A 23,748-nucleotide genomic window follows, 5' to 3' on the forward strand; every position below is an offset into this window, starting at 1 on the left:
AACAAACAGCCACTAAATACAAAGTAGAAAAAGAGTTCTTCAAACCAAACTTTTTGTTTAACACTTCTTTTTCATTCTTTTTTCTAACAGTCGAACCTCTCGCAAGTTCTTCCTCTCTTCTCTTTTTTCAGTTCCCCTTCGTCCTCAATTTCTCTTTATCTTCCAATATAATCGTCATTTTTTTTTTAAATTTCCACTGTGAACCACACATTCACTGCCGGCAATGTTTTCTCTTCACTTTCTAGCTTCTAGATGTTCAAATAGGTCTAATTTTGGATTTATGATGCTTCACAAGGTCTTGTTTTCATTTTTATTCATACACGCCATGACGGACGCCTATTTTTCTTATTTGCAGACTCATACAATCGCAATTCTGCTTTATCTGCACACTCAATTAAGTCATTTGGGTAGATGTATATGCTGAATTTGTATAGACCCTCTTTCGGGCATCTCTGGAAATGCTGTGAACATAAGGATTTGTGCGGCTATTCTAGAGGGTTAACACGCATTCCAATCTCTACTGCTCGCTGCTTAGGTTCCAGGTATTTGCATGGTTTCCTAGAATCATCGTGTATGTTTAAAAGAAGTTCTTGGTTTATGCAATATGGAATAAGAAAATAGAGAATTTGAGATCATGCGCCCTAGTGGCAAAAGAGGGTCACGTGCTTAATAAAAGAACTTGGAGGCAATGAGTTCAATCCATCGTGACCACTCATCTAGGATTTAATATCCTAGAGTTTCTTTGGCACCAAAACGATGTAAGGTGAGGTAGGTAGTGTCGCGAGATTTTTGTATGTGACCTAAGCTGACTTGGACACTTTTGAATAAGAATAAAAATAAAAATGAAAGGAAATTCAATAGATACTGACTGCGTTTATGTGACGAGTATGGTTGTAAACTAGAGACAAGATGGTAAGAAGGGAGGACAACTTTGGGAACAAAGTAAGTGTTGCAAAGTGAAGGAAAAGTTTGCCACTTTTTGAGTTGATTGTTATTTAGTTTGGATTATATTAACATGTGCATTATTGCGGTTTTTGGATGATTACTAGTTAATAAGTACACTAAATCATGTATCTTAGGATGTGAAATCGTTGACATGTGTTAGACCTAGATTTCAATTATAGTTGATGGTGTATCAGATGTTAGACGTTTGCCAAACTTATGATCCACTTCTTAATATTTTCTTGTTCATATTGATATAATAGCATGTTAAAATAGTAAGATCTTTTAATTTGGTCCAACTTCTAATTGCTTTTATATCTTTAGGCCAACTTCCATGTCACAGGCATTAACAGAGTTTGCCAAACTTTTGATCCACTTTTAGTACTATCTTGTTCGTAATGATATAGTAAAACATTTGATGTCAAGAAAATTAGACATCCTGTAAAATTTTCATGTAAAAGTTTCTTTTTTTTAGTGTAGAGCTCATCGGTTTGTGCTCTAAAGCTTTGTAGTGACTTGTTAGTTTTTCTCTTTGTTGATGACTCAACTTCAGGAAAATTATTGCCATGTCTGCATCTGTGTCAAAAGATTCTGGGATATCAGTTGCATCAGCAGCAATCCAGCCTCCATCTCACCCTACCTATGATCTGCGTGGCATCATCAAATTAGCCCTTGCAGAAGATTCTGCTGACTTTGGTATGAAATTATTATTTTATTATTTAATTTTTTGAAGATTTTATGGTGATGTTTGGGATTATCTCCCATTCAAGAAAAAAGAAAAATGAAAAAAAAAAGAAAAAGAAAAGAACTAGTTGCTGAAATTTTCATTTGCCCAGTAATCCTTAGCATAGTTTTTGCTTCTGGTATGGGTTTGATCTTGAGTCTTATTTTTGTTGGATAAGAAGTTTACAGAAGCATTCACATCATCAATGGTCAATTTCTAATTCCCAACAACTGTTCTCATGGGTCAACTTCCAACGAAAGACCTAGCAGCCTGCATCAGATTGATTATATCTGCATGTCATGTCGTGCCTGGGATGCTTTTTCAAGATTGAATTCCTGATGCATAATGTACCAGTTTTACTTTTTTTAGATGAAGATGTGTGTATGAGTGTTACAGGAACCATATAATTGAAATAGAGAACAAAAAGTTGAAACATAAATTATATTGATAATTTGCAGGATATGGAAATACAGAAAATACAACTCCCCAAGTTTGAGGAACTTTGATGCCTCCTTGAGCAAACTCAATTTCAAACATCTAATTAATCGCTTACTTTCAGCCCATGCGCACAGACTTTTTGTAATCATTTTCTACTAAAAGATGCTTTGACCAGTGACTAACATATCAATCCATAGAATCCTTTTAATCTTTTAACATTTATTCTCAATTCCTAATAGTATTCTTAACACAATTGTAGGTGATGTAACATCTTTGGCAACTATCCCTTCTGACATGCTAGTGGATGCTTTCTTTTTGGCCAAAGAGGATGGCATTGTTGCTGGTATTGCTCTTGCAGACATGGTTTTCCAGGAGGTTGATCCTTCAATTAGGGTAATGTTAATGCTCTCTCTCATCACTCCCTCCCCTCTTGTTTTTGGTACTTATTGAGTTATTTATGAGCTGGGTGTTCCCATTCATCCTAATTCACGTTTTGTCTTCAGGTGGAATGGTCAAAAAAAATGGAGATTATATTCATAAAGGATTGCAATTTGGAAAAGTTTCTGGTAAGAATAGAAAATCTGTAGGAATCCTAACAAAACTCCATGTTGAGCATTGTTTTGGTATGGGATACTCCAAACACTTGATTTGAGCTTGATTTTAAAATTTATTTCATTATTGTTAGAGTTAGTGTGCTTAAGCCCAAGGAAGGATTATGTAAGAACCCCAATTATCCATACCTATAGGAGGAAGGGTAGAAAGGTAACTGCACAGGACAATATTATGGAGGAATGATTGGAAGGAAGATCGTGCTGGGTAGGGCCCATTGGGCTGAGAAATAGGTGAGCCTATAAATAGGATTATTAGGTATGGAGTAGCTAGGTATATTTTATCTTTTAAAAGGTAGGGCTGCAGCAGCCGCAAGGGTCTCTTAAATCAAGGAGGCCGGTATGTTCTTTTCTTGATTTTCCTTGTGTTCTTTGTTGTTTCTTTTCATCTTGTGACGTTGTAAGCATTTGGCTATATATAAATAAAGTAAACCAGGGTACCGCCTCTGTTTAAGCCATTTTTACAGTATTTTCGGTCTAAATCAGTGTATCCTAACAGATTAACTCTAATATTCCTTCTTTACATTAAGCGTGTTGTCTATTTATTTTCCCCTATTGTACCTTTTATATATGAGAAAATATTAAGAAAGTCAGATCGTGATTTTTCTCCCGGTCCTATGGTTTCCACCTAACTCAGTGTCATATTTTCATTTACTGCTTTCAATATGGTATTAGAGCGGGGTAAAGACGAAACCCTAGACACCAATATAGATGGAACCCAAATAGAGACTAAACACATGACAGCCGTTGCTGTCGTCGAGATCAATGCCACCGTCGCTGCCACCATCACCATGGAAAAACTATTCCACTAGCTTCAGACGTTGCTGGTGAGTAGTCTTGACCCTAGTGAATGATTCCAACCGCAAGTGCCAAGCAAGTTTGCCCATGCACCGTTGCTACCAAGCGCATCTGTCCATGTTCTACTGTCTATCTTCTCTAATGCTCAGTGGGCCTACTCCCAATCGGTCTCCTCTGTCTAGTCGCATAACCCTTTTGGTTAGCTGTCGATTCATGCGCCACCAACCCTAAATCACGCGCCACTGCTGCCAAGGTCATACATCTACATGCCGCCACTGCCCTCTTTTCACACACCGCTACCTTTTGACTTGTTATAGCAGTCATACATACGTGGTCTCTGAATTGATCAGCTCCATACTAAATCAGGGTTTGAAGTTGCCAAACCTCCAAGGTTTGAAGCACAGTTTGATTATCGGGTTTGCGAACTTTAGAAATCCTTGTATGGGCTGAAGCTGTCACCAAGAGCATGGTTAAGTTTACTATCTTTGTCAAGTCCAAGGATATAGTCAGAGGCACTTTGGTCACACTTTGTTTACAATAATCTCCAAGGTTGGGAAAATCACTGTGTTGATTGTCTATGCTGATGACATTGTATTCTCTAAAGATGACATCGTCGAGTTCATCCAATTGAAAAAGAAGATGGGTGATGACTTTGAAATTAAAGACTTGGAAAATCTGAAGTATTTCCTTGAGATGGAGGTAGCTAGATCAAAAGAAGGTATCTCCGTATCTCAAAGGAAGTATACCTTTATTTGCTAACTGAAACAAGTATGCTGGGATGTCATCCTGCTGATACTCCTATTGAGTTCAATTGTAAATTGGGAAATTCAGATGATAGAGTTCCAATTAATAAAGAAAAATATCAGTGGCTCGTGGGAAAGTGTTAGACCACCTATTATTCTGCAATATAGTAGAAAGGGAAAGACAGGAATAACACGTGTAAAGAGGAACTTAGACAATGAGAAGAGGGACCACAGTGGGACCCAAGGCAGTTAGAGTCATTGTGTCTATTATAAATAGAATTTCAGTAGGAGGGAAGGGCATATGTGCATTTTGGTGAGAATTCTGTTTCATCCTTAAGAGAAAGGATAACAGGGGTGAGAGAAAGTTTCTTTGAATTTTCAATTCCTAGTTTCTCAAATTGATCTCTTCATCAATTCGATAGTGTAATTCATTCATCGTTTATATTGAATAAGAACATTTTATTACGTGATCGTTTACATTTTTCGGACTCCATCATATTGGCATCAAAGCTTTTTTCTCTAGGAAATCGAAAGAGGATGGCGCAGAAGCGAATTGAAGAAAAATTATAGATGTTCGACCAAGAAATATTAGGAATTCGAATGAATTGCACAAATTACCAACCATTGAAGAAAACTTCACGTCCTTAGCAAAAAGTATTGAGATACTGGAAATGCAAGCCGAGAACAACAACTGTTGTTGAAGTACGTTGAAAACACATCAAAGGAAAAGTCAGCGATGAGCGAAGGAATAATAGGATTTAGAGGCCAAGGGTCAACGATGACGAAAATGATGGAAGAAGGTAGTACTCCAATAAAAGAAATTGGAAGCGAAAGACGATCGAAGAAAATCGAAATCAAAGATAATCGAGTGATGGAAGCAAGTTCAAGAAGGTAGAAATGCCAGTTGATCCGATTCATGGCTATTTAGAGCAGATTGGTATTTTGAAATACACAAACCTGATTCAGAGAAGATGATGTGGCAGTCATTAGCTTTGATTGAGCAGCGTTAGATTGGTACAGGTTGCAAGAAGAACACGATGAGTTTAAAGACTGGGCGGACTTAAAGCAGAGGTTGTTGGTGAAATTAATCAGTCAGGTAAGGTTCAATTTGCGGAAGATTCTAAGCAATCCAACAGGAGTCAATTGTGGAAGAATATCGAAATCTTTTGATAAATTAGTGGCACTCCATGGATTAAGGCCAACGTTGAATGCTAGGAATGGTTGGGCTAGCACAAATGATGAAATTAGCCCAAAGAGTAGAAAATCGGGAAATCACATGAGAGAGAGGCAAATTTAAAGGAGAATCCTGAAGGTAAGTATCAATCCAACTATTTGAATAATAGTAAATCTGTTAATTTGATAAGACTGGAAATATATTTCTAATGAGAAAAATTACCCTAAGAGGGGTGGCGGTTGGAGAAAATCGACAGGAAGGTCTAGTGAACAGCTTTTTGATGCTGAATTTCAAGCTCGAAAAGAAAATGAATTATGCTTTCGTTGTGATAAAAATATAACTTTGGGCACAAATGTAAAGCCAAAGAACAGAGAGAATTACGAATGTTTGTAGTGCGAGAGAATAATAAAGAAGTGGAAGTTATAGAGGATGATTTTGAGAGGAAGAGAGATGAATTCGTTGGGGATAGAGGAAGAAGTTAGATCAATTGTAGAGTTGTCTATAAACTTTGTAGTTGGTTTATCCAATCTGGGAAACCATGAAAGTGAAAGGAGATTAAGGGCAAAGAAGTGATCGTGTTAATTGACTGTGGAGCTACTCACAATTTCATATCCAAGAAGATGTTTGACCTTGTAGTTGCCAACGAAGGAAACTCTAACTAATAGGGTTATATTGGGGTCAGAGACTCCTATAAAAGGAAAAGGAGTATTTGAAGCAGTACTTATGAATGGAAAGTAGTGGAGAGCTTTTTGCCTTTGGAGCTTGGGGAAGTAGATGTCATTTTAGGGATGCAATGGTTATATTCATTGGGTGTTACAAAAATGGATTGGAAGAATCTTACTACGATGTTCTATCATGAGTGAATAACAAAGTAGTCATAAGAGAGGATCCAAGCCTAAGGCCAGAGTAAGTTTTGAAAGGCATGATGAAAACTTGGTCGGATTTTGATCAAGGATTTCTGATGGAATGTAGAGCTCTAGAGGGAGGAATGACCTTGGCAAAACTATATGGGGTAGATGCGTGCCAACCATACAAGAGTCCATTCCAGCAATATTAGCAAAATTTGAAGACGTGTTTGAATGACCAGAAGAATTACCTTCGAGGAGGGAAATTGAACATTGCATCCACTTGAAGAATGGTACAGACCTAGGGAGTGTAAGACCCTACAAATACGTGTATCAATAGAAGGCTAAAATGGAGAAGTAAGTGGACAAAATGTTGACTTCTGGGGAATTTGCCCAAGTACCAGTCCCTATTCAAGTCTAGTGTTGTTAGTAAAAGAGAAAGATGGAAACTAGAGGTTCTGTGTCGATTACAGGGCTTTGAACAATGTTACAATTTCGGATTAGTTTCCTATTCTGGTAATTGAAAAGTTGATTGATAAACTAAATGGTGAACTTTTGTTTTCGAAAATTGATTTGAAAGCCTGATATCATTAAATTAGGATGTTCACAGATGATATAGAGAAAACCACATTACGAACTTTTAGTCATAACTCTTTGGTTGACTAATGCCCCTTCCACATTCAATCATTAATGAATACTATCTTCAGATCCTATTTGAGGAGGTTTGTATTGGTGTTTTTCGATGACATATTGATATACAATAAAGCTTGGAAGAGCATTTGTAGCATTCGGAGTTGGTGTTGGAGATATTGAGAGAATATGAACTATAATGCAAAAAAGAAGAAATGTAGTTTTGCACGATCGACAGTAGAATACTTAGGGCACATAATATCAGGAAAAAGATGGAGGTCAGGAAATTAGCCTTGATTACATCCGCTTACTCCGATGTCGATCCTCTAGAAGCCTATTGTCCCACTAACTCAACACTTCCAAGCTGGTTCATTTGTAGAAGATGTGTGCAAACCCAGGACAGCCAAAGAGGAACTTGGAATATGTCTATCATCAGCCACAATTTTGGAATAGGAAAAATTGGTCCTATTAGAGTCCAGAAACGCGAAATATTGGATGAATGGTTGTGGTAAGGCCAACCCATATGCCACATGACCAATGCTCGCCACAGGACCAATGCGAGCAGCCACCAGAAATGGACCAATGAATTGTGGAGCAAGTTTAGGATGGTGTAGTGGCCAATAGCGATTGGAGATAAGGACGAATTTGACATATATCCAATCATTGACTCAAACTGCATGTTCCGTCATTTAGAACTGGCGTACTTTAGCATTCTTTGCTGGGCCTTCATCAAATTCTTCTTCAAAACAGTGAGCATAACATCCCTCTCCTTAGTGTCCTTTAGAAGATGATCAATTTCATTCATCGGCTGGATCCCTTGTCATATGGAATGGAGGGAGGTGGGCAGTCATAGAGCACCTCAAAAGGAGTCATACGAATGGTGGTGTGATAAGCGGTGTTATAGCTTACTTACACATTGTTTGGGGTCCCATGGCGAAGCAGTCAAATAAGTCGCAAAGAAAAGCTCAAAGAAGTCAAACCCAACTGCCCGAAAACCAATTCGATCTCAATCCTGAGATAGTTTGATTACAGATTATGTAGATGATCAAATGAACTAAGGATAGGACAATGTTTGTGCTCCCATCAATCTTTGGTCTCAAACACTCCACAAGATAAATCAATTCAGTTCATGAAAGCTCCAAATATTCATGCATTCTATCACAAGAAACACAAAACACAAACCTTGAAAGCTTTCAAGGTTAAAACCATCCATATCACCTACAAATTACGTAGTTTCTTGTAGCCTCAAAATACAATTTATATATTCTATGAGGCATTTCCAAGGTTGAACTTTCTAAATTTATGGCCATAATCAGGTGTGTAACGTAAAAGGAAATAAAATGACTTAAAACAGAAAATTCAAATAAGAAACACCATAAATATGAAATTCTTTGCTTTTAATCACCTGTCTAAGAATTTGTAACCGTTCGTTAGTCATGAAGCCCCGTTGTTCCTTAAATGAAGCTTGATTATTCTTCAGGGCAAGCACAAAGCATTCTTGTAGCTGAAAGGGTGGCACTAAACTTTATGCAGAGAATGAGTGGAATTGCAACTTTAACCAAGGTACTTTTGTTTCCCTTATTAGGCCACAATGTAGCTTGATAACATCAATTTCTTCCATGTCTTATATAAATATAGGCAGGCAATTGGGTGAGGCAGCCAATGGAATCAGACACATGACTTTGCTAGTACCCAATGTGTGGTCCGGCGATGCGTTGTGCTTGCATGGGCTGAGTGCCTATGTGCGATTGACATTGTTCAGGCCTCACCCCACCAACGGCCCTAATAGTGGTGAATTTATCCAAAATTTCATTTTGGCTTAGTGGCACTCACATGCACCTTAGCCCCTGAAAGCGGCATGAATTTGAGCCTCTAAAATGCCACTTGAATGAATACTTAAATAATATTCAACAAGAAAAAAAGAATGTTAGACCTATTATAGTTTTAAAGTTTACGCATTTAAAATATATCTTCGCTAACTTTTTCCTTTCAAATGGTAGTTATATAATCATTGGTCCCAACCCCCTTAACCTCTCCAAAATACTCCACTCAATTATAGGAGGAAAAAAATTATATCTAATTTTAAAAAGAAAAAAAGTTGCATGCATACGTACATCATAAATGTATCTATATATATTGGACGTTGAATCATTCAATCTCCAAGTTTATAAAATCATTTTTATCAATATTTATGTTGAGATCGATGTATTTAATAAGATACATAATTTAGTCTTACAGCATATATTGAAAAAAAAATTGTTTGATAAGATAGGCAATAAAGTTTGTATGCAACGATTTTTTTGCAATGAAAATTAGTTGAGGCATATGTGATATATTTAAATTAGTTCAATTTTTATAAATGAAATTTTGATTGTTTGTTTTAGATCATTTTTCACTAAGCTCTCCAGAATAAAAATTCTAGATTTGCCATAGATCCTGATGCGCATGCCTTTGGCACATGCACACTTTTTTGTTCCCTTGCATGATTCTGCGCCCTCCCACACAATGCTCCTGCCGCAGCCATCTTGCCTGTGTGGTTGCTACAGTCTGAGACTCAAATAAGCCTATGCAACATATGCTCGATCCCATCTTGTTTTGTGACTCCCTCCTCTACTTGGTGACACTAACGCCTGTCATCAGTCTCATGGATGCTGACTGCATTATTCTTTACAAATACATCACTATCTAGGTTACATTAACTGCCAACCTCTAGTCCAAGTGTTTAGGGTTTAGGGTTTAGGGCTATCTAGGTTACATTAACTGCCAACCTCTAGTCCAAGTGTTAAAAAAACATAAAAGTCTGTAACACTTGTTAGGTGTGGCCCTCATAACCTTATGCTCATGTAAGAATTTCACAAAACCTTTGTTACCCTTTACAAATAAAATTAAAACATTTCCTTGTAAACGAAAACGTTAACTTGGGCAATTCTCTAACGAATGGAAGACATCACACAGACACATCCTTCGTTGTATACTAAATATGACCTGATACTCTGGCATAGCTCTAACTCTTCCATAGAATCATTTCATAATGAATTCCTTCATTCTAATTTTTGTTGAGGAGCTACCTTGAATGAAAATACTACAAGGTTTCACAAATCCTAATGTGGAGGGTTTTGCTTTTTTGTTGCTTAAATGGGGTCCCACAAATTGTATCATTCTTCTGTCAAAGCATGACAACCTCATTCCTCATGTCTTCCATGTGTCGCACTGGTTGATCTTGCATTTGAAACTTGACTCTATGGACTTATCCAAGGAACTCTGCAAGGATTGGATTCTTCTCTTGTTGCTGTTCTACCAGCTTCCAGAAGGTTGGAGGATGGTTGTGAACGTTCAGGAATGCATAAACATACTTCTGTAGCATGCTGACCACATGGCCGTCTGGCATCCCCATTTCCTTTCCAAATCTGGCAATTTTTGCTTCCAAGGTTACTGTCCATTTCTACAAAACAAAAAAACTTACGAAGAAAGACACTGTTATCATGAAAAGAAATAATCTAATCCATAAGGTAGAATAAAACAGTGGATATTGGAGTAAAGCTGGGGATATGCTTAGCCAAGCATCAAAAGGAATCGTAAGAGGTCTTGTTATCTTAAGTGGGTTCCTTAGAGCATGTTCATGAGAGAGTTACAGGCTTTGTAACATTACTCCAGTATGTGAGAATTGTATGTAATAGCTGAGATGGTATCTCGTAGATTAGCTTTACTCGTGCATTAATGGTTGCCTTACTTGTACAACGAAGGCTGTTTAAACCTTGTAGGTGATTGTTGTGTTGGGTGTGTTGCACCCTATTCCGTGCAATATTTGCAACAAAAGTAAATGGCAGTCTTTCCTGTGATGTGGCTTTCAAACAGCAAAGTATATGGCCTTTGGTTCTGGATGGTATCCATGACCAATGGCAGGTCGTAGTTATTTTTGGTGTCAGTACTCTGATTACTGTAACATCAACACATCTCCACAGTAATATTTTAATGAAAACGGTTTGACTAGGAAGTACAGGTTTATGTATTAATAATGTAATATTTACAATTTTGAAGCATCATTTTGTTCTTATTTTACCATCGTATGATTATCAACATAGTCGCCATGTTCTAACCCATCGGTATTTGTCGGTTTTAGTTTTATCAATTAGCAAAGAAAACAGTGAAAATTATTATTTTTTTTTTAGAAAAATTGCCTGCTTTAAAATATAATTGTACTTTGCTACACTCTAACTGAAAACTATAGATCATGAAAGCATTGTAATCAGCCCTTAGATGTTAAGTACACTTAGATTTTGAGTTATTAAGTACATGACATCAACTCATCAAGTACTTTGCAGGCAATGGCAGATGCTGCAAGCCCTGCGTGCATTCTGGAAACGAGAAAAACTGCTCCAGGTTTACGTTTGGTGGATAAGTGGGCGGTGCAAATCACTTCCTTAGTTCACTTTTTTAGAGAAACCTTTTTAGCCTTCTACACTTATTCCTTATTCTTTTACAGGTATTAATTGGTGGAGGTCAAAATCACAGGATGGGTTTATTTGACATGGTGTTGATAAAAGATAATCATATATCAGCAGCTGGAGGCATCTCAAATGCCATTAAATCTGTGGACTTGTATCTGCAACAAAGGGAACTTAAAATGAATGTAGAGGTACTTTCCCAAATCTTAACCTTTTTGTTCGTTTATATAGTGGTATATTTTGTACATGACATCTTAATTGCAAAACTTTCTCCAGATTGTTTGGAGTTTCTTCTGACTAGTTGATGTCCCGAGTACTGCTCTTTTCTTGTTATAAATAGATTAACAAAGAAAGAAAAGAACCCACTTGAGAAGAATTATAATACCATAATTTATATAAATTAATCGGACTACATCCTATCCTATTCCTGTCTTTTGCAGTTTCACGAGGTTTCATTATAAGATGAAAGTTACCCCATCCTTTTTCTAATTCTTGTTAATTACACTCCCTTTGTTATTAGTTAAATTGGAAGTGTAATCTAGAATTCAGATAAGTATAATTCTTATTCATTTTTAGTTAAATAAAAGTTACATATTATATAGAGAACAAAATAAACCCTAAACACTATGTACAATTACAATAAAGGACATATCTTATAAATATATATCATAACACTCCCCCTCAAGCTGGAGCAAATATGTCAATCATGCCCAGCTTGTTGACAGCTAGCTTATCCTTGCTCCATTTAAAGCTTTAGTCAGAATATCTCTCAATTGTTCTCCAATCTTTACATATCCTGTGGACACCAACCCATCTTGGATTTTCTCATGAATGAAGTGACAATCCACCTCAATATGTTTAGTTCATTCATAAAATACTGGATTAGATGCAATGTGAAGTGCAGCTTGATTATCACACCATAATTTAGCTGGCACTGTAATACTGAAGCCTATCTCAGATAATAGTTGGTGAATCCATACTATTTGCACACAAATTGTGTCATAGCTCTATATTCAGACTCAGCACTTGAACGAGAAACAACATTTTGTTTCTTACTCTTCCATGATACTAAGTTTCCACCTACAAAGACACAATATCAGAAGTTGATCTCATCTCACGAGATTCTGCCCAATCAGCATCAGTAAAACATTCAACTCTTGTATGTCCATGATCTTTGTATAAGATCCCACGTCCAGGAGCACTTTCAGATAACACAAAATCTGCTCTACTGCAGCCCAATGATCCACTGTAGGGGAAGACATGAACTGACTTACAATACTTACAAAATAAGCAATGTCTAGTCGAGTCACTGTTAAGTAGTTCACTTCCCAACTAATCTCCTATATCTCTCAGGATCTTTCATAATTCTCCTTCTTTAACAAGTTGCTGATTTGGCATCATTAGGAATGTCACTTGGTTTGGCTCCTAATTTTCCTGTCTCAGACAACAAATCAAGTACATATTTTCGTTGAGACAAATAAATACCTTTCTTGCTTCTCATCACTTCAATGTTCAAAAAATATTTCAATTGGCCCAAATCTTTTCGTATAAAGCTGACCATGAAGGAAAGTTTTGAAAGACGAAATACCCGATGCATCATTTCCAGTAATAACAATATCATCAACATATACAACTAGTAGAACTATACCATTATCATATCAACGATAGAAATCCGAATGATCAGATGCACTCTTTTGCATACCAAAGCATACGAAGACAATGTTTCAAACCATACAATGATTTTCGAAGGTGACGTACTTTATCTCTCCCCCTGAGCAACAAACCCAGGTGGTTGCTCCATATAAACTTCTTCTGGAAGATCACGATGCAGAAAAGCATTCTTAATGTCAAGTTGATGCAAAGGTCATTTATGGTAGCAGTCATGGAAAGAAATGACGTATGGAAGTTAATTTGGCAACTGGAGAAAATGTATCTGAATAATCAGTTTCATAGATTTGAGCATAACCTTTGGCAACAAGGCGAGCTTTCAATTGAGCCATTGTTCTAGCAAGATTCATCTTGACAACAAACACCCATTTACAACCAATGGCCTTCTTTCCTGCAGGACGAGATACCAAATCCCAAGTACCATATTATCATCTAAAGCAGTCATCTCCTCAATCATTGCATTTCGCCAGCCAGGATGAGACAAAGCTTCATGAACAGAGTTAGGAATAGATGTGGAGTCAAGGGACGTAATAAAAGCATATGTGGGAGGAGACAATTGGTGATAGGAAACAAAGGAAGAAACAGGGTAAGTACACTTGCGTTGACCTTTCCGAAGAGCAATGCGAAGATCATCACTTGGCCCCGGATCACATGATGAATGGGCATTGATGGAGGACATGAGTCTAAAGCTTGTGGTGGAGATCGTCGGGAGTAGACTCGAGAAATCAGTGGGCGGGAAGGAGGTGCATCAGTGGAAGAGTATGGTGTGGGAGAGGTAACCTCATATATAAAAAGATTGTTATCCTCCCCCGACACGAACTCGATGGTGATGAAGTAAAGGGTGTATATGATAGAACACTGATACAGTGTTTCTATTTTATTGATAGCTTCACATAAATTACAATATAAAAGCAGTAAAAGAAAAGTAAAAGAACACTAACCCTTGCCCTTCCTCTCTTTCAAGGAATGTTGCAGCCCTAATTCTTCACCAAATTATTCATGCCCTTCTTCCCTCCCCAACTTCCTATTTATAACCAACTAACTACCAACAAATCTAATTACCTTTATACCCCTACCCGATATTAATCTAGGTATCTAACATTACCCGAGCTTCAAAAACACCCTGTCCTCAAGGTGTTCTTACAAATATGATCTCCCTTTTTCTTTTCTTTTTCTTTTTTTCTTTTGGTTACAAACTATTTCCAGTGATATGCTGACCAAAAAAAAAATCTCTCAGCTTCAGGAAAAAAACATTTCTTTGCTTCAATAAGATCCATTGACTTCGCCCATAGCCCAGAATGATCTTCCTTTAAATCATCCACTTCATTTACATAATAATGGGCCTTCACTCTTTGATTTATAAAAAACTTAGAAGCCCACTTTAAGTAGTAAAGCCCAAAATTTTAGGGTTTGTTTTTCTTGCCTCTTTCTTTCTCCTATCATCTTCTTCCACGTCATTGGAATCTTCACGCGTACTACTTCTTTACGTGATTCATCCATATTTGACATCATCTCCCCGGACCACCGTAACCGACCACTTGCCGGCGTTTTCTCTCTCCTCCACATCCAGATAACTGTCATCATCTTCTTTTCCCCTCGCAACCCAACAACTTCCAGCGGCTTCATCCTCCATCGTAACCAGCCATTTTCTCTTTCCTCAAGCAATAATTTTTTTTTCGCTTGAGTCTTTGATTCAGATCTCTTTGGTACTTCTCGCCAATCCTCCGCGATCATTTTCTCTTTGATTGCTAAGGATTGTCCGCCAACACCTTCTTCTCACACTGATCAGAAACGTAATAACAGCCTTTAGTCCAGTTCAAACCAACCCTTGAATGCTTCGCGTTCCTCCGGTGATCGATAACAATATAATGTGCTTCCAACAGAACTACTTAGCTTGTTTTGATCGATTTCTTTTCCTTCAATTTCTATTTTGAATTGGTTTCGATCACTCACCTTCTCTGTTTGTACTTCGTTCTCGGCTCTTCCTACCGGTGTCATTCCACCGTCGACTGTCTTTATCATTGGTATTTGTGGTTTCTTTTCGGCTTCATCCTCTAACTTCTCTGTAATCTTCTTGCTCGACCGGCTGATTGAATCTTCTATTTCGCTCGTTGTATCTTCTATGTCGTTCGTTGTCCTAGATTTCTCACGAATCATGTTCTAAAAAATATTTCATCAGTTCTATTTCTCTTTTTTTTGTTTCTTCGATTTCTCTCTTTTTTGCTTCAATTTCTCTCCTTTTCATCTCTTCCTTCTCCAACGTTTCAAGCCACTCTGACAAGCGCTGATCGTTTTCCTCGATTTGAATCCCCCTTCGATCAATCGCCTCTGTCAAGGTTTCTTCGATTTCTGATCTTTTTGTTTCTTCCTTCTCCATTGTTTCCATAAACAGCAACATCATTTGTTGAGTCCTCTCGTTTATTGCAATAATGCTTTCCATTGTTTCCCATATCGACGGCAGTTTCTCTTCCATGGCTGACAACTTGATAATTCTTCCTCCAAGATCAACTAGCTCTGATACCAATTTGATAGAACACTGATACAGTGTTTCTATTTTATTGATATCTTCACAAAAATTACAATATAAAAGCAGTAAAAGAACCCTAACCCTATACTCTTCCTCTCTTTCAAGGAATGTTGCAGCGTTAATTCTTCACCAAATTCTTCATGCCCTTCTTCCCTCCCCAACTTCCTATTTATAACCAACTAACTACCAACAAATCTAATTACCTTTATACCCCTACCCTATATTAATCTAAGTATCTAACAGTATCCTAAAAAAATGTAACATCAGGTGAAACAAGATACCTATTAAGGGTAGGACAATAACAACGCTATCCCTTTTGAACTCGCGAATAACCCAAGAAGATACACTTCAAGGATTTGGGATTTAACTTAGTATGATGAGGATGAACGTCGCGAACAAAACAAACACAACCATATCTTAGGAGCAATAGAAAACAAATTTTGGTAGGAAAAAGAACACGTAGGGAATCTCACATTAAGAACAGAGGAAGGAATTCTATTAATAAAAAAACAAGCTGTGGAAACAGCATCTGCCCAAAAGGTTTTCAGAACATGCATTTGAAAAAAAGCACGGGCAATTTCAAGTAAATGCCAATTTTTCCGCTTGCAACACCATTTTGAGATGGAGTGTCAGACACGAAGACTGATGAATAATGTCATTTCACACAAGAGCCAAGAGAGAAAAATATTCACCGCATTATCAGTGCGCAAAGTTTTGAGACATTAAACTGTTTTTTATATTTAGTATGAAAGGCACAAAATGAGATAATAACTCAGAACGATTTTTCATTAAATATAACCAAGTTAGACGAAATGATCGTCAACAAAAGTAACAAAATAACGAAAGCTGTTTGAGATACAACTAGACATGGACCCCAAATATCATAATGAACTAACTCAAATGGAGCATTGCTCGTTTATCGACTCAAGGACTCGAACTAAGACGATGAAATTTGCAAATTGACACGAATCACAATTTAAAGAGGACAAAGACCTAAATTCTGGATAAAGTTTCTTCGACACGAACAAAGATGGATGACCTAAACGACAATGGACTTCAAAGGGAGAGGAAGACAGGACATGCCACAGCTTGGTACTTGATGATCAAAGCGATAAAGGCCTCCTGACTCATATCCTCTACCAATAATCTTCTTGTTACACGATCCTGAAACAAGCAATAACCAGGAAAGAACAAAACAACACAATTTAGGTCATGAGTAAGTTGCTAGTAAATTAAATTAAAGGATAAATTAGGTAAATGTAACACAAAAAACAGAGAAAATGATGGGGTAAGATGAATAGTGCCAGAGCCAAGAAGTGGAACCATCCGCCAATGTAACAGATGTAAAAGAGGCAGGGGACAATGGTTTAGAAAATAGGCGAGAATTACCCGTCATATGAGCTGTGGCACCAGAGTCTATGACCCATTTGGTAGATGATGTTAGAAGACACTTTGTATTACCTGGGACAACGGTGGATGCAACATGAGTCGAGGAAGATGACGCTTGTAATGAATCTTAGTAATTCTGAAACTTGGCAAACTCATCTGCAAAAATAGTAACTGATTCCTCTAGTATATCACATGTGGAAGCTATTTGAGCATGTTGAGATTGTTGACTATTCTTATATAACAATTTTCGACAATCACGTTTCATACGGCCTGGCTTACGATAGTAGTTACAAACAATCTTTGCAAAATCTGATTTTCGATGATCATAACTATTCCTTTGAACATTGCTATCTATTACTCGAGGTGCCTGAGGGTTATTCTTCTTGGTAAAGAGAGCACTACTAGGTTGAGAAATAGATACACCAGTCGGAGAGCTTTTAATGCGAAGGACACGAGTGAAAGCATCATCTAATGATGGAATCTTAGAGTCAGAGAGAATTTGTGCCTTTGTTATTCCAAATTCAGGTAAGAGTCCATTCAAAAAGATCATAACAGCCATCTTCTCTCGTTGAGCTTGTTGAACTTTAACATCAGGACTAAAAGGTAACAACAAGCCAAGCTCAACAGTTGTCTCTTAAGCTGCATAAAGTAGCTGGTGACAGACTCAACTTTTTGTTCAACACGAAAAAATTGCATACAAACCTCAAACATTCTATATACACTTTATCTGAATATAGAAAATCTAGAAATTCCAGAAGATTTTTAACAGACTCACAGTGATCGACCAATCCAATTATGTCACTCTCAATGGAGTTTTTGATTTGAAGATATAAACGGGCATCATCACAATGCCAATCCTTCTTCTGCTTTGTATTTTTTGGGGATCTTCGTCATATGATTAGGTCCATTTAACTTATGTTCTGTGATCTTAGAGCTAAGGGAATAACGTTGGAGACTACCAAATTCTTTATGTTGGCCATATTAAAGTCACACACTGATTGTAGTACACACAAACAAAGAAAAAATCAATTCAAACCGCTGTTAAATTGGAAGAAAACCCTAAAACAATGGCGTAGCCTTCAGATTTTGTCAAATCTGAATACTCTTTGATAGACCCAACGATACAGACTGACCAGAAGCAGAGGTTCGAGACAAGCCCAGAAGATGGAGGTCAAAACGGATTTCTCACACGGCGGCGCGTGGGTGATGTGTAGAGGTATTCCGGCAGCGCGTGAATCTCACGCACAGTGTTTCCTGACGATCGGCGAAGACGGACTTGGGTGGACAGAGGTGGTGCTTCTTATGGTATGGGGCGGTGTCGACAAACCGTCAGCGGAAGGCAACCTAAACTTAAGCCTAATGGAGGAGGAAGCTAACGGCTATTCGAAACCCTAATGGCTCTGATACCATGTAATCTAGAATTCAGATAAGTATATTTCTTATTCATCTTTAGTCAAAGAAAAGTTACATATTTATATAGAGAACAAAATAAACCATAGACACTATGTACACTGTTACAATAAAGGACATATGTTATAAATATATATCATAACAGGAAGGTTTCTTTTATATAGGAAGTTAGGATTCTATCACTCTCTTCTTCAGCAACCAATCTTCTATAAATGATCTGAACCTAACCTGTACAAACAGGGGTCATCCTCAAAATGGAATTTAAATCATGGAAGAAATGTTTACGCTGGTGATAGTTTAAGTTAACAGGAGAACACCAATTCGGTTTACAATGTCGGGAACCATGGTGTGCAGCCGCTAGGTTCTACTCGAAGTACTACTCATCACCTGTTGAAGCTTGAAAGCTGGCGTGTCCTAGAAAACTTTGCACACCCTTCACATTGGAAGGTTGTGGTAGCTTCTCTATGACTTCAATCTTGGCCTTATCTACTTAAATTCCAGTCTGCAAAATTTTGTGCCTCAGAACAATGCCTTCTTCTACCATAAAGCCGCATTTCTCCCAATTGAGAACCAAGTTCGTCTCCTTGCATCTTTTGAACGTAAATTCCAGATTCTGCAAACAATTAACTTACAAATCACCATAAATTGAAAGTTATCCATTCGATAGGTTTTTTTCAGCACATCAGATAATATTGACATCATGCATCTTTGAAAAGCAGTTGGTGTGTTACACAAGCAGAAAGGCATTTGTCTAAAGACAAATGTTCTGTATGGACGGGTGGACATTGTTTTCTCCTGATCTTCAGGGCAATAGAAATCTGGTTGTAACTGAAGTACATAGCAAAGCCCATCTATTTGGCACTTGTCAATGAGGAGCAACAGGAAATGATCTTTCTTGTTGCAATATTGAGATTTCTGTAATCCATGGACACACACCAGCCAGTCACTGTTCATGATGGAATCAACTCATTCATGTCATTATTGGTGCATAATACCTAATTTAGACTGGAAGTAAGCAGCACATTCTCCTCTTAATTGAGGGAGTCGTCTTAATACCTTCAACCGTTGCATCACATTGTAAAGATGAAGAAGAAAAAAAAAAAACAATGTAGAACTTCAAACATCTTTCACAATTATGCTGCACCTTCTATTTTCCCAATACCAGTCTTGCTCCTATTTAAAAATATGTATAAAGAATTAATTCTACTTTCCTAAAAAAAGGAAGCTCTTTCTGTATATTGTGATCTTTACTTCTGCTATTGCAGATATCAACACATTGGTAGGTGCACCTGTACTGACTTGAAGATTGATCTTAAAACTAATTTTTTATGTGCGCATCACAAATCCTATGCTTCACCTGTTCACCATCTAGTATATTAAAATCCATTGAGTTTCTTTGTAATTAAATGTATAAGGTTAAGCAATTGTTCTTGAGATTAGTCCAGGTGCTTATAAACTTAATACTTATGGATATAAAGAAAACGTGTGCTGTATATGCTGCTCCTATAACTCTGATTTTGTTAAGTGAAGTTATATTGTCATATATTACAACTTGCTTACCCCTAATTTTTTTAGTTCTTAAATTTTTAAAATTCTCTTCTTGAAATATTCAACATATTTTAATCATTTTTCAGGTTGAGACCAGGACTCTCGAGGAAGTTCATGAGGTACTACGCTATGCAACTCAAAACAAGACATCCTTAACTAGGATGATGTTGGATAATATGGTAGTTCCACTGCCAAGTGGTGATGTTGATGTTTCCATGCTTAAGGAGGCTGTAGGCATAATCAATGGGAGATTTGAGACTGAGGTAATGTTTATTATCAGCATAGTTTGCAGTACAAAATTTGGATGATTGAACAGATTGCTTTATCAAAAAGTAGATAAGTCTTGGTTAATGGTTAATCTAATGTTCAATTAAGATTATTTCTTTGTGATGTAAATAGTAAAACTCTTTAAAAGTTCTCTAGTAATATTGCTTTGTGTGCACAGAAAAAAAATGGTGCACGACTGGTTAAGTTTTGGAAACTTGAAGTTCATTGATGGGCTTTAGTTTTGCATATAGATACTATATAAAACTCACATGGACGCCTTATACGTAAAGACATATTTTACCGTAGGCTAACTAATACATCGAGTTATTAATGGATTTTGATTACTTAGAAGTGATAATAGTTGTATATTAAGTTTTGCCCTTGTAAAGAGTTTTGGTTTTGGTTCAAGTAGCCATGAACTTCGATAGATATTTGATAATGTGATATAGCAACACTTAACCCACTTATGCTAGAGCGTCTGGTTTAAATTTATTGCATGACATTATTTAGAAAATGATAGACAAGAACAAGGATGAAAAAATGATATCAAATTTTGATTCACCTACTTTCTGGTGGCAGCGTCAGGAAATGTTACTCTCCATACTATACATAAAATTGGACAAACTGGGGTTACTTACATATCCAGGTATAATGACACCGATTGAAATATTTTTTATCAGCAAGCTTGCAGCTATAGTCAAAGAGAAATTACACTGTTTTTCTTTTAATTTTTAATTTAAACTTGAACTTAAATTTTAATATATATATAATGTCAATGCAATTAATTCTCTTAAACTTCTCTGGTATCAACGATTTGTTGACAGCCGGATACTGACTTAAAAGAATCCTAGAAAAGCACCTGCTAGGAGTTGATATATTATCCCAGCTATACTTTCTGAGGCATTAATGACCTTGTGGGAAAATATTTCTTGATTGTCATACATTAATTGAAGTCGTGTTTCCTTCACAATAACCTCCCATTAGTTTACTCATAGCATTTAATGTTGCTTGTATCTTACATTCTTATTCATAGCATTTATTGTTGGTTTAGTTGTAGAATTTTTGAACTGAACCTTCTCCCTTCAAGGTGAAGGTAACATAATATCCACAGATTATTGAAGTTCCAAATCCTTGTCTATAGCACTAAGACTTTATGCTGCTATTTTCGATAATTTCGGTTCCAACGAGCTTAAAACAAAACAGTGCATCTTAGATTTGATGGTGACATTAATGTGATAATTATTGTTACCAGAATAGTTCGAGATAAAATCATGGAGACATTTATTGATTTAACCAGTTTAGTCGTGGCTCTTACTCGAGTCATGATGAGATTGTTGGTCTCTGCCAGTTTTACTAATAATGCTCCACAAAGCAAAAGTAGTCTGGGAAAAAATAACTTGCTGGATTGTCGTTCAAACAAAGAGACAATCTCTCGAGTTGAAATACACTGTCAAGGAAACATGAAACCTGCTAACTAACCTTCATTTTGGAAGGATAATACTAGAGGGATTTAATAAGGGTGTATTAGTAATTAGTTAAGTGGTCTGCTAGGGAAGTTTGGTTACAAAAATATAATGGGTGGGGAAGAATAAAAGGGAGCAATATTTTGGTGAGTGAATTAGGGTTTGAGAGTAACCTCAGGAGATTGGAAGGATCCAAGTACTAGGGATGTTCAAATGAACCAACAAGCCGAACGATCTGGACTACCCACCTGGGTTAGTTTTGTTCTTGGATTTGGTTGGGGTCTTGGGATAAATAAATTAATTTTTGGGTTGACCTAACTCCGAAATATTTTTATACGTGTAATTGTCTTTTTTCTAGTGTAATTGTCTTTTTTCTAATATTTTTCTTTTAGTATTCTTATGATAAATGTTTGTTTAAAGCTTGTAATAGATATCATTAATATTTGGTATTTAACATTTGAATTTTACATGATTTTAGTTAGTTATTAGCCATATGTGTCCTGGATATATTTAGATGTATTAAATAATAATTACCAACCTGAATTTTAAGGGTTTCTTTGGATGCCCAATTCGAGTCTTTTGGGTAGTTAATGCGATTTAGGTTGGTCTTAAAATCCCTTCTAACCCAATCCAATCTAACTTAATTACACCACTACCAATTACCTTGAATTACTTTGTTTATTTTGTAGTTTTGTTACCAATTATATTTTAATATATTCGGGCTGTATCAGATTTTTATCTAGAAATGGAAAAAATGAAAGCAAAAGAAGAAAAGATTTCTAAAACAGTGGGAATTTGGTAAAATGCTGCCACACAAGAAGAGAACTTCTTGACTTTACTAATTGCCCTATGTGTATGATTCCATCTCATGTCATATTGTCAATCACAGAATGGCATGTTTGTGCTATTTTCTCTTTTCTTTACTACAACTTACAAGGAAAGAACAACTTTTTTTTTAGCAAAGCTATTAAAAGTGGGGATGAAGCTATAGAAACTAGGAGGAGTCATTTTCCAATAAACTTTCATGAGTTTTATTTATTTAATTATTTATGTATACTGTTTCTTGTGCAGTGGTGCGCTGACACATTCTGTGAAAGCACTTGATATCTCCTTGAAGATAGACACAGAATTGGCCCTTCAAGTTGGAAGACGTACAAAACGAGCTTGATTGATGATTCATTCTTGTATTTGTATTTGGTAAAATATTTATCCACTCTAACTTTACAACTGTCACCCTTTTTTCTTTTTCTTTTTTTTTATTGGAATTGCAAATTTGGTTCATAGTTTGATAAATTATCTTAGGTAGTATCTATCGCTGGTGGTTGATACTACGGGTGAAGTTACCCATCTATCTTTTAAGGAGTACTAAGTTCCTTTGATTTTTCATGAAGTTTTATCAATTAGTCTCAATGTTTAGTTAATCCAATTTGCAACTTCATTGTTGCAACTTCTACAAACTATTCATGTTTAGTTAATCCACTCACTATTTTAATAGAAAATGAAATATTAAATCTTCTTAATGGCGATAATCACTTTTTGCAAAATTAAGTTTATTGAGTGCAGAAATTAACCGTGGGATCACATCTTCATAACTCAAAAAATTGAAAAAACATCTAAGCTCACTTAATGTACAAATTGTATCACTTTTTCAAGTTTAGTTTAAGATATAGGAATTTTTAAATATAAAAAATGAGTGAATTTTTAAATATAAATAATTAGTCAAGTTATACCAAAATTCCTATATTTTTTCGTTGATGTCTATTAATATTTATAACTATTAATATTTATAAGTGATTGAAACTATAACAATCTATTAGTGTCTGATGAGGATGATTTCTTTCTTCTTCTTTTTTTTCTTTTTTCATCATGCTTCTATGTTATTTCTTCAAATAATGTTATGTTTTCTATTTATAATCCAATTTTACAGACATTTCTAGTTATACTTCTAAACACCTAAAGTCACTCAAGAAGCCAAAACTCTTTTCAAATTTGCTCATTCTTTCAAAATTTTACTTCCAACCATAACATTAAGTTATATATAGTAATTCCTCTAAATGTTAGAAGTTAGTAATTTTCTTCAAAGCAATACTTGATGAACTTTTTTCATGTATCACATCATTATCATCACA

The 23,748-nt window shown here is 36.3% G+C and overlaps 1 protein-coding gene across 1 annotated transcript; it reads left to right on the plus strand.

The window, feature by feature from the left end:
- The first annotated feature begins 238 nt into the window (after positions 1–238).
- LOC116405617 (nicotinate-nucleotide pyrophosphorylase [carboxylating], chloroplastic-like) lies at positions 239–23,076 on the plus strand. The gene is given in 12 exon segments (XM_031889551.1): positions 239–264; positions 356–542; positions 1,496–1,638; positions 2,364–2,497; positions 2,608–2,614; positions 2,617–2,670; positions 8,383–8,465; positions 11,225–11,308; positions 11,386–11,538; positions 19,976–20,151; positions 20,734–20,802; positions 22,691–23,076. Coding segments are annotated over 11 exon segments (1,131 nt in total). The 5' UTR covers positions 239–264; positions 356–411; the 3' UTR covers positions 22,788–23,076.
- The last annotated feature ends 672 nt before the right edge of the window (positions 23,077–23,748 follow it).

The sequence above is a fragment of the Cucumis sativus genome, unplaced genomic scaffold (assembly GCF_000004075.3).
Source record: "Cucumis sativus cultivar 9930 unplaced genomic scaffold, Cucumber_9930_V3 scaffold126, whole genome shotgun sequence".
In the NCBI taxonomy this organism is placed as follows: Eukaryota; Viridiplantae; Streptophyta; class Magnoliopsida; order Cucurbitales; family Cucurbitaceae; genus Cucumis; species Cucumis sativus.